At 55.5% G+C, this 14,214-nt stretch overlaps 2 protein-coding genes across 5 annotated transcripts; both read left to right on the top strand.

The window, feature by feature from the left end:
- The first annotated feature begins 686 nt into the window (after positions 1 to 686).
- Positions 687 to 14,211, top strand: HMOX2 (heme oxygenase 2). 4 transcript variants are annotated; one of them, XM_066198397.1, is made up of 6 exons: positions 687 to 786; positions 9,682 to 9,784; positions 11,404 to 11,521; positions 11,800 to 12,291; positions 13,246 to 13,366; positions 13,448 to 14,211. In XM_066198397.1, the coding sequence occupies exons 2-6, from the start codon at positions 9,705 to 9,707 to the stop codon at positions 13,570 to 13,572; spliced, it is 936 nt and encodes a 311-aa protein (XP_066054494.1). In that variant the 5' UTR covers positions 687 to 786; positions 9,682 to 9,704; the 3' UTR covers positions 13,573 to 14,211. The 4 variants fall into 4 exon arrangements, with proteins under 4 accessions (XP_066054494.1, XP_066054495.1, XP_066054492.1 ...); XM_066198398.1 differs by lacking the exon at positions 687 to 786 and adding an exon at positions 4,522 to 4,576; XM_066198395.1 differs by lacking the exon at positions 687 to 786 and adding an exon at positions 5,127 to 5,234.
- On the top strand, positions 690 to 4,377 carry LOC136297994 (zinc finger protein 436-like). Its single transcript, XM_066198394.1, has 2 exons — positions 690 to 786; positions 3,161 to 4,377. The coding sequence occupies exons 1-2, from the start codon at positions 690 to 692 to the stop codon at positions 4,363 to 4,365; spliced, it is 1,302 nt and encodes a 433-aa protein (XP_066054491.1). The 3' UTR covers positions 4,366 to 4,377.
- Positions 14,212 to 14,214: the final 3 nt, after the last annotated feature.

Below are 14,214 nucleotides of genomic sequence, written 5' to 3'. Positions count from 1 at the left end.
TCTTGTTCCCCGAGCCCCGGCAGCGAAGGCTCCGTGTTCCCCCGGGGAGGGCATTCCCTTTCTGCCTGAAACCCTGCTAAGGTCTCTTAAGGGAAACCCGGCGGCCGTGGCGGCTCGCCCAGCACACGGGGGAAAGGCTCGGGGCGGAGCGGGCAGCAGGTGACGGTATCGAGCCCGCCGCACCTCAGCCCGGCCGCCGCCATCCCGGGCCCCTTCCGCGCCGGCCGTGCCGCCATCGGCCGTCACGTGACCGCGCCTCAGCCGCCGCGGAGCCACCGAGAGGCGGTGAGGGGCCGGGACCGGGACACCGGCGGGGCCGGGCCGGGGACACCGGCGGGGCCGGGCCGGGGACACCGGCGGGGCCGGGACGGGGACAGCGGCGGGGCCGGGACGGGGACACCGGCGGGGCCGGGACGGGAGCCCCGGTGGGGACATCAGAGGGTTGGGGCGGGACCCCCGGTGGGGCTGGGCCAGGACAGCGGCAAGGCCGGGACCCCCGTCAGGCCCCGCCGCCACCGCCCCCCTCACGTGGGCGGCCCCCCAGCCCCACAGCTCCCGCGGGTCCGCAGCGGTTCAGGGGGCCTGGTGCGCCCCCCCAGAGCCACCCCCTGCTCGGGCGGGTAAATCCCGGCCCGCCTGACCCGCCCCGTGCCTTCCCCCCGGAGCAGGGCCCCTGAAAGGAGCTGCAAATGATCTCCCACATGGATCAGAAGGAGGAACTGGGGTTTTCCCACCTCCGCATCTACCGAGGGAAGTCCGAGACAGTGCTGAGCAGCGCTTGTGCGGGTAAGGAGATGGTACAATCATACAATCATTAAGGTTGGTAAAAGCTCGCTAAGATCGTGGAGTCTGACGATTAACCCAGCGTATCTGTGAACCTGTCAGTGAGAAAAACTGCTCCAGGATTCCCAGACCCTACCAGAATGCATAGGATTGGTGATACCAGGACGGAGCACAGTCCTCCCAGTGGTGCGTAGCAGCAGCCAGTGCTGAGTCCCAGAGAAGGCAGACAGGCAGTGCTGTGTTCCTGGATGCTTTCCCAGGCCCTGGCACTCTGTGACTTCAGGAGCTACTGAAGCAGACATGCAATGTCTGAGTATTTCACAGCTCTCTCTGTATTTTCTTCCCATCTGAAGTTGTGCATGTTTTAGCATCCAGGACAGCTTTCAGCCAGTAGTTCCACAGCATATTCAGCTGCTTTGTGAGTTGCTGCCTTCTTTAGTTTGCTTTGAAGCTGCCTTCTAATAGCTCACTTCATGTCAGTTGTTCTTAATTCAGAGCAGATGGTGCAAGAGGGATTCCCACCCACCCCACAGCCCACTTGTGGTTTCATAGTCCTCTGCAATACCCCTGTCAGTTTGTACCCTTTATCTCCAATGCAGAAGCTGTTCTGTACCTTTTATTTTTCATGTCATGCTCTGTATCTCCCTCAGCTCTATTGGAATTTTTCTGAAATGGAGGATCCATACCTGCCCTTGAACACATTAAAGCTGTGGGGTTTGAGCTGCAAGGGCACAATTACATTCTCTTTATTCTCTGTTTTTCCCTAGCAATCATTAACAATTGATGAGCTGTTTTGTCTGCCTGGAAGCTGCAGTTTTCATCCATCTGCTCCAAGGGGCTATTCCAGAATGATATCAAGAACATCATAGGCCCATCCAAAGAGGAGCCCTCTATACCAGCCCCTGTTCCCCTCTGCACTTCTTTGTTTACCTGCAGTGACTATCCTCTGTCATTCCCCTGTCACCTGGCTGGTCAGTATCATAAGGCTCTGACACAGTTTATAGTCATCCCACGACAGCTGAGTTTCCTTACCAGTTTCGGTGAAGGATTAATGTTTTAGAGAATGCCTTTGGACTCCAGATCTTCCTTTTGCTAAAATTGGTGACACCTCTGAAGAACTCCAAGTGGACTCTCTTGAGAAAGAGACCCAAGGGTACATTTAAGGTGATTTAAGTGCTTTTTCCCAATGTCTGCACTTACTCGGATTACTTAGAGCTTGATTCAGATCTTAGCACTGGCAGTCTTGGACATATCAGAGGCTTGAGATCAACCCAGATTGGCATGGGCTGAGGAAGAACCACACTCTTCCTTTCTTGTTTGCTTATTCATTTTTTGCCAGTTCAGCCTTGTATTTCCAGGATGAATTCTTGAGCATTGTGAACTTAGTCTCCTTTCACTTAAAACACTTCCAGTGAGGCCCTGTCATCATGATTTTGATCAAACCCTTTACAGACAACAGCAACACAGCAACTTCCCAAGCTCCACTGTCTGCTCAGTAAGTCTGACCCACAGGGCAAGGGCTTCATGCTGTGCTGCCAGAAATTACCTTATCCTGTCTTTGGGTGTCCCTCTTCTCTTTTCCTCCGGATCCCACCTGGATGGAGTAGCTGCAGACACATGGCTATCAAAGTTCCAGTTTCTGTTGCTCTCATGGAACAATTTTAAGGAAAACTATATCAAGTGTCAGTGTCACACCAAGCTACTGTAAAAGGCATCTCAGGAGTTCACTGTGAAATCACATTGTGATGTTTTCTTACACTGCCCAGACAGAGGAAGATCAGATATCATCTGGGCTGCAATTCTGGACTCTCCTTCCTTTCTTAGTTCTGCAGTGCCGCTCCTGCTCCAAGACAGCACTTTCTCATCCCAGTTCTGCATGCTCTCCCATGCATCCATGGGAGCATAAAGTTGCCTTTCTTCTGCCTCTAAGACTGGCATAAGCCATGTTTGAGGTGTCTGATTTCATCCCTTAGAGCCTCCTTTGGGGGTGCCTCTCTCTGCAGCACCAGCAGCAGCAGGTCAGGGATGCTTCATTTGTTCTGCTGAGTAGGACAGTTCTTTGTGGCACTTCCATGACTCTCAATTCAGCTTTTAATAACTTTTCAAATATCCTAGAAGAGCAGCCATCTTTCCATCTTTGCCGTTCAAGCACTAAACTTTTACCTCTAATATGCCAATAATTTTAGTGGATTCAATCTCTGTCAGAGCACAAAGGCCTGTTCCCAGGGTTTCTTCCTGTGAACATACTGAGAAATCCACCGTGTAGTTTGAAGGGAAATATCAGAACTTACTATAAGAGTCAATCTGGTGAATCTTTAGAATTTGATCCCTTTTGATTTCCCCTGTCTGAAGTCTCCTATCTGTGACTTCTGTCCAGATTCTCATTTTATTGCGGCTGAAGATGGGATTGTGAGCAAAAAAGAGAAGAATCCCCGCCAAGGCATCCCTGGGCCAGCAGAGCCTGAGGTTTTACTCTCAGGACTCTCCAAGGAGAACAATTCCCAGAGTCCTGCACAGGACCCGGTTGTTCTACCGAGGTCAGAAGAAGTTCAGAGACCTCTGGAGAAGAGGCAAAGCCGAGTGATGCTGCATGGGAAAAGTTTCAGGAAGCTGCCAGATGTTATCCAGCAGAGAAATTCTTCTCTGGGGAGACTCATGATATGTGGGGACTGCGGGAAGAGCTTCCGTGTGAGTTCCAACTTTGCCCAGCATCGGAGAATCCACACAGGAGAGAAACCCTTCTCCTGCAGCGAGTGTGGGGAGCGTTTCCGGCAGCGGTCCCACCTCATCCAGCACCAGAGGATCCACACGGGGGAGAGGCCCTACGAGTGCTCCCAGTGCGGGAAGAGCTTCAGCGTGAGCTCCAAGCTGCTCCGGCACCAGGTGACGCACACCGGGGAGAAGCCCTTCAGGTGTGCCGAGTGCGGGAAGAGCTTCTCCGGGAACTCCCAGCTGGTGCAGCACCGGCGAGTGCACACCGGGGAGAGGCCCTACACGTGCGGCAGCTGCGGGAGGAGCTTCAGCGTGAGCTCGGCCCTGGCGCGGCACCGGCGCGTCCACACCGGGGAGAAGCCCTACGGCTGCGCCGAGTGCGGGAAGAGCTTCAGCCAGAGCTCCGAGCTCATGAAGCACCAGCGGGTGCACACCGGGGAGAAGCCGTACAAGTGCTCCGAGTGCGGGAAGAGCTTCACCGTGAGTTCGGCCCTCATCCAGCACCGCCGGTTTCACAGCGGGGAGCGCCCGTACGGGTGCTCCGAGTGCGGGAAGAGCTTCACGGTGAGCTCCCACCTCATCCAGCACCGCCGCTTCCACACCGGGGAGCGCCCTTTCCAGTGCTCCGAGTGCGGGAAGAGCTTCCTGTGGAGGTCGGCGCTGCTGCGGCACTGGCGGGTGCACAGCGGGGAGCGGCCGTACGCCTGTACCGACTGCGGGGACAGCTTCAGGCAGAGCGCACACCTCACCCAGCACCGCCGCACCCACACCGGCGAGCGGCCCTACGCCTGTGCCGAGTGCGGCAGGGGCTTCGCCGTGAGCTCCGCGCTCCTGCGGCACCGGCACGTCCACAGGGCGGGGCAGCCCTAGGCTCTGATCCCCGTGCTCCCGGTGTCTCCCTTCTCTCCGTTGGCTGCCCTACTCACGGAGCAGGAAGGCAGCCAGTCCTAAAGGAGACAGTTGCAAACGGGAGAGTCAAAGCGAAGAGCTGTAGGTCTACAGCAGGGGTAGTTGATGGTGTTTGGAGGGAAAGGAAGTACTTTGAAAAGGCTGGAATGTGCTTCGTGTATTTCACAGGAAGGTAATGACTCTGTGCCCACATGTGGACAATTAAGAGAGTGAAGTACACGGACCATCTTGGGAGCCCGCAACACTTGGGTCAGCAAAAGCTCCTGATCTGTGTTCAGAGCTGAGCTCCCTCCCTCAGCCCACGGGCTGGAGCTGCAGCCCAAAGAAGCCCAAGGCCTGGTGCCCTCGGCCCCTTGCGCTGGCTATCCGTGTGTCCCCACGGCCCTGCAGGGGTGGTGGGGCGGCAGCTGCGCTGGGTGCCGTTGCTGCAGTCGCCAATAAAGCCGCCGATCCCGCAGCGCTGCCGCCATGTTTCTTTCTCGGCCGGCGCGGCGGCGCTCGCGCATGCGCGGCTTTGCGCTCCGGCCGCCCTTCGGGGGCGGGGCTTTGGGCGGCGCCGGCCAGGTGAGCGCGGGGGGCGGGGCCAGGCCGTCACGTGGCTCCCCGGCCGCCCCCACCCATCGGCGGCTCCTGCGCGTGCGCGGCCTCGCGCGCCGCCCGCCCGCAGAAGGGGGGTGGTCCTCGCGCGCGTCTGGGCCGCCTTCGCCAATCGGCGGCGCGTGCCGTGCGCGGCTCCCGATTGGCCGCGCGGTGACCCCCGGGGCATAAAGCCGGGCCGGCCGCGCGCGGCCTTTGTCTCGCGCCAGGGGCCGAGGGCGGCGGCAGCAGCGGTGAGTGCGCGGCGCGTCCCCACGGCAACGCGGCCGGGCCCGCGGGCCTCCCCCTCCCTTGGGGCTCGCACTGCGGGGCTCTGTCCGCTCCCGGCGGCGGCTGGGCCGGGGAGCCCTCCCGGACCGCCTCAGAGCCGTGTTACCGCGCCGCTGCCCGCCGGGGCCCGGGGCCGTTGCGGCCGACGTGACCGCCCTGGCGCGGGCCGGGCCCGCAACGCCCGCCCGCGAGCCGTGTGCCCGTGCGAGGCCGGGCCGGCCGTTCCCAGCCCTCCCTGGCCCTGCCGTGTGTCCCCACGAGCCAGCGCCTGCCCAGCGGCCGGCGGCGTGTGTCAGCGCTGGGTCCTCAGAGCCCCGCAGTGACTTTGCACGGCTGCTCGTGAGCGACGCCTGGGGCTTCGGGGACTGGAGCCCTGCGCTGCGTGCTCCCGCCGGCGACGGGGCCGCTTGGCTTTCCTTGGCCCCGCAGAGCTCCGAGGAGCACTTGGAGAACGAAGGCCTCCCCCTTTTCCATTATTGGTAATTGTCTTATTCATGCCTCAGCACGTACACACAGCACTGCATTGCACATATCGGCCCTAAGTGCCTGTCACTGGCCCTGCTTGGTGCGTCCCAGGCACAGCCGATAGCCGACATGACCTCCAGGGCAAGCACTGGCTCTCTGCTGGACAAAGGCTGTTTGGTATAATCGTGTGTCTGTCACATTGTGTTGTTTCTCAGCCCAGAGCCAACCCTGACTTGCCCCTTGGCTGTTCTCATAGCCAGGGTGACAAGTAGGTTCTTGATGGGCTGCCTGACACAAGGGCTATCACCAAAGGGCAGAACTGGACGTGGTCTTTGAGCTCACCAGCAGCTTCCTTTGGTTGGTTTGTTGAGGTGCTGAGCTGCAGCTCTAAAAGATAGAAGTAGCATTTGTGTGGGCATTGCTAAAAGTGTCTGGGACCTGAATTACTGCCTCAGTTTAGGCTGTGTCCAGGTGAAATCTTCAACCTAACTGGGATCAGGTAATGTGGTAATTTAGTCTATAAGGCTCCATTTCCAGCAGCAGCCAGTGCCAAATCCCTCCCCAGAAGGAGATGGAGATGAGAATCTCTCCTGCTGGGATTACCAGGTAACCTCTGGGATGTTTCTTCAAGCCTCTAGGCCTGGGCTTCTGAGGTTTGTTTCCGCTGCAGTGGTGGTAGGTCCGGCCACACTGAGCTCTGTGTGTGGGAAATGCTTGAAGTTGTATGAAAGTTAAACAGCAGATATGACCTCTGAACTGCCTGCATATTTGTGAGTTACCAAACTTCTCCCAGAGTGCCCAAGCAAATCTAGGGCTTCCAGTCCTCCTTCCCACCAGCAGCAGTGTCTTCTTCCTTCAAAAGCCTTGGGATTATTGGTATTAAATGTCTTCCAGCCCTGAGAAGAACAGCTGTGCCTCTGGGGTGTACAGCTTGGTGAGGAGATAGGGTTGGGACAGACTGCACCCATCTAGATGAGGTAGAGGTGTTTTCTCAAGGAGTTTGAACACTCTCATTGGGAAAGAAATGTTTGGAATGCTGAGGTGTCCTGTTCCAAACCTCCTCCCCACTATCCCTGCTATCCCAACTGGTAGCTGTTGGATTGCTCCCAGGCAGGCTCTCTCTGTGCGCTGGGAGGTGCCCTGAACATCAGCCAGGTCCTGGATGAGCAGAGCTCCCTGCAGCAAATGAAATGATGTTCCAGCCTCTGCAGAGGAGGTGGCACTGCCTGAGCCTCCTTCTTGGCGTGTGGGACGTGCCCCCTTTCAGAGGAGCAGAGAAACCAGGACTGTGATCACAAACTGGGGCTTGCAGTTGCCAGTTTCTGACTAAAAGCAACGGTGTGTGGTGGTATGAGGCACAATGGCTCTGCCTGCCTTTCCTTCTAGTTCTGCAATAACCCAGCACAGGGAAGGATGGGGTTGGTTTGTGCTGACTTGTCTTGCTGGGGAGGTGTCTGTGCTGGAGACTATATCAGGAAAAATCTCAACTTCCACATTTTCCTGCATGAGTTCTGCCCTCACTGGGGCTACTGGGACTGGTGTTACCACTGCCCTGCCCACTGCCACGGAGAAGAACTTGTCAGGCTGAGCCCTGCAAACATGTCAGGGGAAATACAAGTCTGAGAATGCACCAAAGGCCTTCAGTGACTTTTTGCATGGTAGCCTCTGCTCCCAACAGCAGACTGTGCTCCTGGGACAGTCATTCACCATTCCCATTAGTTGTGCTTCTACAACACTGGTAGCAGGGTTGTGTGAAGGCATCTGAGACCCCAGTAGGTTCCCTGTGTGACATGGAGAACCAAGTTCCTGTGTGAACACGAGCGTGCTCAGGGTGTGGGAATGGAGGTTCTGATGAGTGATCAGGTGTGATGATCTCAGGGCCATGTCTGGTCATTGGGAACCTTGAGCCGTTGCTGCTGTTAAACACTAATTTTTGAGGCCTGGCCTGGTGTGTTCCTTTGGACTGGATTTGATGTCAGCCCTCAGGCCTCTCCCAAGGGATGAGCGCAGCTCAAGTGCTCTTTAGCTCTGCTCTCACCTGCTGCTTTGTACTGGTGGCTGTTGCGGGCATGTGGAGACAGCACACCTCACCTCCAGAACTCTGGCTTTCTGGGAGTATAAGATAAATTTGAACTAGTTTGTCTAGTTTTATTTAGGAATCTGCATCTCCTGGGAAGGTCCTGGGCTGCCGTGGGCAGAGCAGGCGGGCAGGGTGTCCCAGAGCTGCTGATCTGCATTGGCAGGTGGCGAGTGTGCTGTTCCTCCTGTGCCCACAGCAGGCTCCTGGCTGAGCTCAGGTGCCTCCTTTGCCTTTGTGCTCTGCTCTCCCTTCCCCACAGTGGGCATTTCCCAACGGCTGAAGCTCTGTGAGGAGCGGGTGGGTCCCTGAGTTGAGCTGCCTAGTGAGTGATCACACAGACAGCACAGCACCCGAAGCTGGTTTCTGGCCTGACCTTTGTCCTGGGCTGGGGTGGCTGCGCTGTGCCGTGTCAAGGGAGGGGTGGTGAGAATGTAGGGCTGCCACCCCATATGACCCTGAATGACTTCTGTCCCAGCCCTGGGCTCCTGGCATCACAAAATAATGCATTTGGTCAGTCTTCCCCTGGGGAAGACTCTGTCCCAGGGAACATAAAGACTGCGTGATCACAGGGGAACCCTTCGCCTGGCGATGAGTCCCCCAGACCAGGTGCTGTGCCTGAGCTGGGGGCAGCCTTGTGCTGCACCTGAGGATGGGGCTCAGCCCTGGCTCCTGGCCAGAGTGTGGAGAGCACTGAGGGTGGCTGTGACACAGGGCTTAGGAGCTCTGGGGTGAGGAACTGGAGAGCAATTAATTCCTAACTGCTGTGCCGGTGCTGGCCCTTTGCTGACCAGCTGGAGGCAGCTGCTTGTTGGACCCTCAGGTCCCCACTGTGGGCTGAGCAATGAATCCATGGATGCAGCCCACAGTGCATGCAAGGGGGGCAGAACTGAAGGGGGGAACAGGGATGGTTCTCTTGGTGAGTGCTTTCTGAAGAGCCAGCATCAGCTTAGCCCCTTGCTCCTCTCTCAAGGCTGCCTGAAAGCTGGTGTTGCTCTGCACAAAGCTGATTACAGGTCCATTTTATAAATGAGGGGCCTGGATTTCTGTGCACAGCCAATGTAATCCAGGTGTGTTTTGTTCCTGCTCCTGGGTAAGGCTTGCGGATCCTGTTACATCAAGAAGACATTATTTCCTTTTGCAAATGAAGAGGGGAAACCTAGTTACTTATGGGATTTGAAGTAAATTCTGCCAGGAAGGAGAGGAGGGTGTGAGTGGGAGCAGGAGCTGTCTGCAGCTCACTCTGCTTGGAGAATGGCCCAGGAAAGGCAGAGCAGTGAAATCTGCCCCTGCTTTGGAAGTTCATCTTCCTCTATTCTGTCACAGGGAATGTTCTTGTTTCCCCTGTGAGCTGCCTGACTTCAGAGCTCAGCTGGCCTGATTCACCACTGCTTTCTTCCAGGGAAGCTTTGTAGTGGTGTGGAAATGTAGCTTGTTCTTCCTCCTGAGTGAAGGAGAGGGACTTCTCTTTCCAGTTACTCTGCTCAGTGGGGGAAATACTTGGTAGCATCAGGGGAAAGCAGCCTGCTCACAAGTCCAGCGCAGATTCCCAACACGGAGATCTCATCTTCAGCCAGGAGCCATCCTGGGGATGCTGAATGCAGGCTGCCATGTTGTAGGTCTCTTCTGAGGTTAATGTTTTGTGAACTGGGTGTCAGTGTTGAGGTTCACCTGAGGTAGCTGAACTGAACAGGAAAATCTGCATCCTTGGAATTGCCTGGTGTGAGGTGGAAACAGCCAGGGGCTGCTCATCACTGCCCTGCCTGGTAGAGCTGCTCAGAGAGCTCCTTGCTGGACTGTTCATTTCACACCCATCCCTTTGCTAAGGCAGCTTCCCCTGAAAACCCCTCTCTGATTCTGCTTTTCAGAGTGATCCCCAGCAGTGACCACAATGCCATCAGCCCTGGAGAGCCCGGAAGGGGGAGAGGGAGACATCTTGCGCTATGAGGAAATGAAAGATAACGCTGTCAGGTGAGTTCTGTTCTGCACAATGGCACAGACACAGCCCTGGGCAATGCAAGAGATCTTCCAGGAAAAGGAGTGATCCTTCTCATCTGAAAGAAGTGAGGGACCCCAATTAGTGACTAATCAAATACATGTGCTGTGAAATCTCTTCAGTCAAACTGTACTGTGAGGGTGGAAGGGATGGGACAGAGGCCTGACAACAAACAGTTGTTTTTTCAGCCTCTGCTATGAAAGTCACGTTTCACAAACACTTTGACTATTTGGCAGCTGTGTTTGTGTCTTCCTGGCCAAGGGGAGCCAGTTTTCCATGGCTTAGTGGGCAGGCTTCCTGTTTTGAAAACTGACTCTTGATGTGAACTCTGCTCTGGTGAGCTCTTGCCTTTGCAGAATACCCAGGTCTAGTCAAGGACATTTTCTTGGAGGTTACTTTAAAAAACAAATTCACACACACTTTCTAAAAGCCCAGGCTTCAGACTTAGAAAACAGGAAGGGGGGGGCTAGGGTGCTTTCCAGAAGACCTAGACAGGCTGGTTGACTTCTTTGACTTGACAAGCTCAGCTTCATGAGAAGTTAATATTTGCTGGCTCTGCTGGCACACTCAGTGTGTCTGGAGTGTTCAGAGTCTCTCTTTGAGCTAACATGAATCTGTTAGCTGGAGCCAACTAGTGATAACAACTGTAAGGTGCACTTTGGCATGATTTGAGTGAGTGTGTGTGTTGATACTGTTCCAGTGTCCTGATACTGCACCTGAAAGTGGCTGTAACCAGGTGGGGGTCAGTCTCTTCTCCCAGGCAGCCACTGACAGAATGAGAAGACACAGCCTTAAGCTGCACCAGGGGAGGTTTAGTTTAGATGACAGAAAAGATTCTTCAGTGAAAGAGTGATTGGGCACTGGAATTGTCTGCCCAGGGAGGCGGTAGAGTCACCATCCCTGGATGTGTTTAAAAAAAACCTGGACATGGCACTCAGTGCCATGGTTTAGTTGATGAGGAGATGTTGGGTTATAGGTTAGACTTGATGATCTCAAAGGTCTTTTCCAGCCTAGTTCATTCTGTGATTCTGTGTCCAGGTAGGTGCAGTGCCTGTAGCCTAAAATCATAGATTTTAATGTTTTGGGTCTTTTTTAAAACAAGACAGCATGTGGAAACTTGAAAAACCAGTGTAATTCAGGAGAAATAAACTTTTTAAGGGTGTTCTTGCCCTGTTTTGTCATTCAGCTCTCATCTCTTCTCCAACAGTTGATACCCGAGTTGGGAAAGCTGGGGACCTACCTGAGCCTTTTTTCTTCTCCAGCAGAAGATACCACCAAGACCCCCCTGCCCTTTAGCCTGCCCTGATAGTTGCTCCCCATGTGCTCAAGGCTTTCTTGTGTAGTGTTGTTGGGCTCACATGGATGAGAAGCAAAAGTCCTGGGATCAGCAGGTCCATGGCAGTTGCTTTGGCACCCTGGTAAGCCCCAGCCCTCCTGAAGTGGCAAGCCTGGTTGGCACATGAGCTGCTGCCACCCTGCTGCTTCCTCCAGCAGGTGCCAGCTAATCCCCGGGGGATCCCTCCAAACACAGCAGGGACAAACTCATTGCTGCAGGAGGCAGTGGGGTGAAAGGAGCTCTCCTGTTTGCCTGCAGCCCCATGGACCTTTCGGAGCTGCTGAAGGAGGGCACGAAGGAATCGCACGACCGTGCGGAGAACACCCAGTTTGTCAAGGACTTCCTGAAGGGGCGCATCAAGAAGGAGCTCTTCAAGGTGAGTGTTGCTCTCCTCCCCATCTCTTTGACGCACCCAGTGGCTGATGCAGACTCCAAGGCAGAGCCCCACAGCCCTGGGAGTGCTATGGTGGTAGACAGCAGAGCCTTTGCTCCTTCAAGCACTGCCTGCCTGCTACAGGCTCTCCAGACTGGTTTTGTGCCAAGCCTGGGGGTTTCTTCTTGTTTACCCCAGTTCTATGTAGGCGGGAGTAGTCACGAGATGAGTTGTGCCCATCTAGTGAGCAGCTTCTCACATGAGCTGTGCTCTGTCCACAGCTGGCCACCGTGGCCCTTTACTTCACCTACTCTGCTCTGGAAGAGGAGATGGATCGCAACAAGGACAACCCAGTCTTTGCTCCTCTGTATTTCCCCGTAGAGCTTCACCGGAGAGAAGCTTTGGCCAAAGACCTCAAATATTTCTATGGGGAAGACTGGAAAGAAAAGATCCAGTGTTCAGAAGCAACTCAGCAATATGTGGACAGAATCCATCATGTGGGACAACATGAGCCAGAGCTGCTGGTGGCTCATGCTTACACACGCTACATGGGGGACCTCTCAGGTGGCCAGGTGCTGAAGAAGGTAGCCCAGAGGGCCCTGAAGTTGCCCAGCACTGAGGAAGGGATCCAATTCTACGTGTTTGACAACGTTTCCAACGCACAGCAGTTTAAGCAGCTTTACAGAGCAAGAATGAATGCTCTGGACTTGGACAAGAACACCAAGGAAAGGATCGTGGAAGAGGCCAACAAAGCCTTCAGATTTAACATGCAGGTACTAAACAAATCCCTTCATCTCCTGTATGTGTAGGTGCTGCAGCTTTTAGATCAGGCCCAGGTTAATTCAGCCACACCACTCACCCAGGCAGTGGTCTGGGGCTGAGACCACCACAGCCCCTCCTTGAGGGGTTTGGATTCTAGTTGAACTAGCTCTTTTACTGGCTTCTGGAGCTGGTGCCAGGCTGGAATTCCTCCCGTGCTCCAACACCACAGCCAAGCCCTTTGATTAAGGCAAAATTAATATGACTTCAAGATTCCCATAGGCTTTGTGGCTATGAAGCTGTGAGGGAAGCAGAGCTCTTGTGCCAAGACAGCCTCAAATGGTTTGAGCGTGCTGCACCACCCTGGTGACAGTTCATCTCCTGTCTCTTGTCTGACTTGTTGCCCTATGGTCAGAAATGTCTGGAGCCTGCTGTTCCTCCCATAGCATTTGCCTCTCATCAGACCTGGCTGAGCTGCCATTTGCCCCACGGGATGAACACAGATTTAGCTACTGGATGGAAGTTTTAATCTTGTGCTTGTGGCAGGTCAGTGTGATTTAAACTGGCCAGAAACATGGTGAGGTTTGGTTGGCTCATTTGTCAGGATCCTAATGGAATTGCAAGGTAGTGAGAGGGGCTGCCTGACCACTGCAGCAGCTGGGATCCCCCAAGGCTCCTGCAGCAGGGAGGGGAGAGCCTGTTGTCCTACACTCCCACCCACAGCAGGTTGGGAAGTGAGCAGCAGGGTGGTGCTGCCTTGCTCCTGGCTCTGACTGGATGCTCTTGGGATGGGCTGTGCCTTCCTGGAGCTGCAACACGTGCCAGGTGTCACCACAGCTCTGCCGTGGATGCCCCAAAAGGTGTCTGGGGACAGGGAGGCAGGAGTGGTGCTTGCCCCTTCCCCAGATGATTCCGGGGGTCTGGCTGAGAGCTGCCTGCTTCACGTGCTCCCTGTGAACCACTTGCAGGTGTTTGATGAGCTGGACAAGATCGGCAGGTCGCTGGCAGAAGAAGCCCAAGATGGAGGCTTTCCAGTCCATGATGGAAAAGGAGACATCCGCAAATGCCCTTACTATGCAGACAAGCTGGGTAGGTGGTGGCAGCGAGAGGGCTGCCGCGGGCGCGTGGTACAGGGCTGGCAGTGCTAACGGTGCTTTCTGTGTCCTGCAGGCACGGCAGGCCCCGGCTGCCCCTTCCACGCCGCTGTGGGCCTGGCCAGGCAGCCCCTGGTGCAGCTGGTGCTGGCAGCCTGCATGGCCGTGGCGGCGGGAGCTGCAGCCTGGTACATCCTGTGAGGGGCACAGTGCGGCTCTGCCTGGGGGCAAGGGGAGAGATGTGCCCCGCCCGTTTTCTGACCTTTCCCTTGCTGGTGGTGAGTTGGCTGCAGAGTGGGAGTAAGGAAATAAACAGGAATCCCGTGGGACTGTCCAAGCCTCCTTGCACACCACTGTAACGCATCGTCTTTAGCTGACTAGTGCACAGGACTGGTCAGTGCCAGGGGGTGAGGACTCCACTGCAGCCCTGCCCAGGCCGGGGCAGCTTTTAAGGCTACAGATGTCCTGTCCTGGCAAAGGCTTCACATGCTTGGCTTTTCATCTCCATCACTGAAGCAGTGTCTGGAGGGGGGTTCCTGCCCTGGGTTTTATCCACAGAATGTGTCATCAGCCTTTCAAACAACGAGCACTTGCTTTCCTGCCCTGAGAAGCTGAGGCTGTGCCATGGGGCTGTTAGCTCAGAGGAGTGTCCTGTTTGGTGAAATGTCCTAAGAACCAAGTCTGATTCCTGTTGGAGGAGCTCCCGGGGGATGGGGGCAGGACCATGGTGGGGAATGGAGGTGACAAACGTGTATTGTGCAACTTTGGGCTTGAGGGTTGGTTGGTTGGTTGGTTATTTTTCCTGAAGCCTTGACTGGAATAAAAAGTTGTAATGCTGTAGCT

Source organism: Chamaea fasciata, unplaced genomic scaffold (genome assembly GCF_029207755.1).
Source record: "Chamaea fasciata isolate MVZ Bird 193981 ecotype frontalis unplaced genomic scaffold, bChaFas1.0.hap1 SCAF_16, whole genome shotgun sequence".
NCBI lineage: Eukaryota > Metazoa > Chordata > Aves > Passeriformes > Sylviidae > Chamaea > Chamaea fasciata.
The sequence above is the reverse complement of the archived record's forward strand: the minus strand, read 5'-3'. Positions and strand labels throughout refer to the sequence as shown.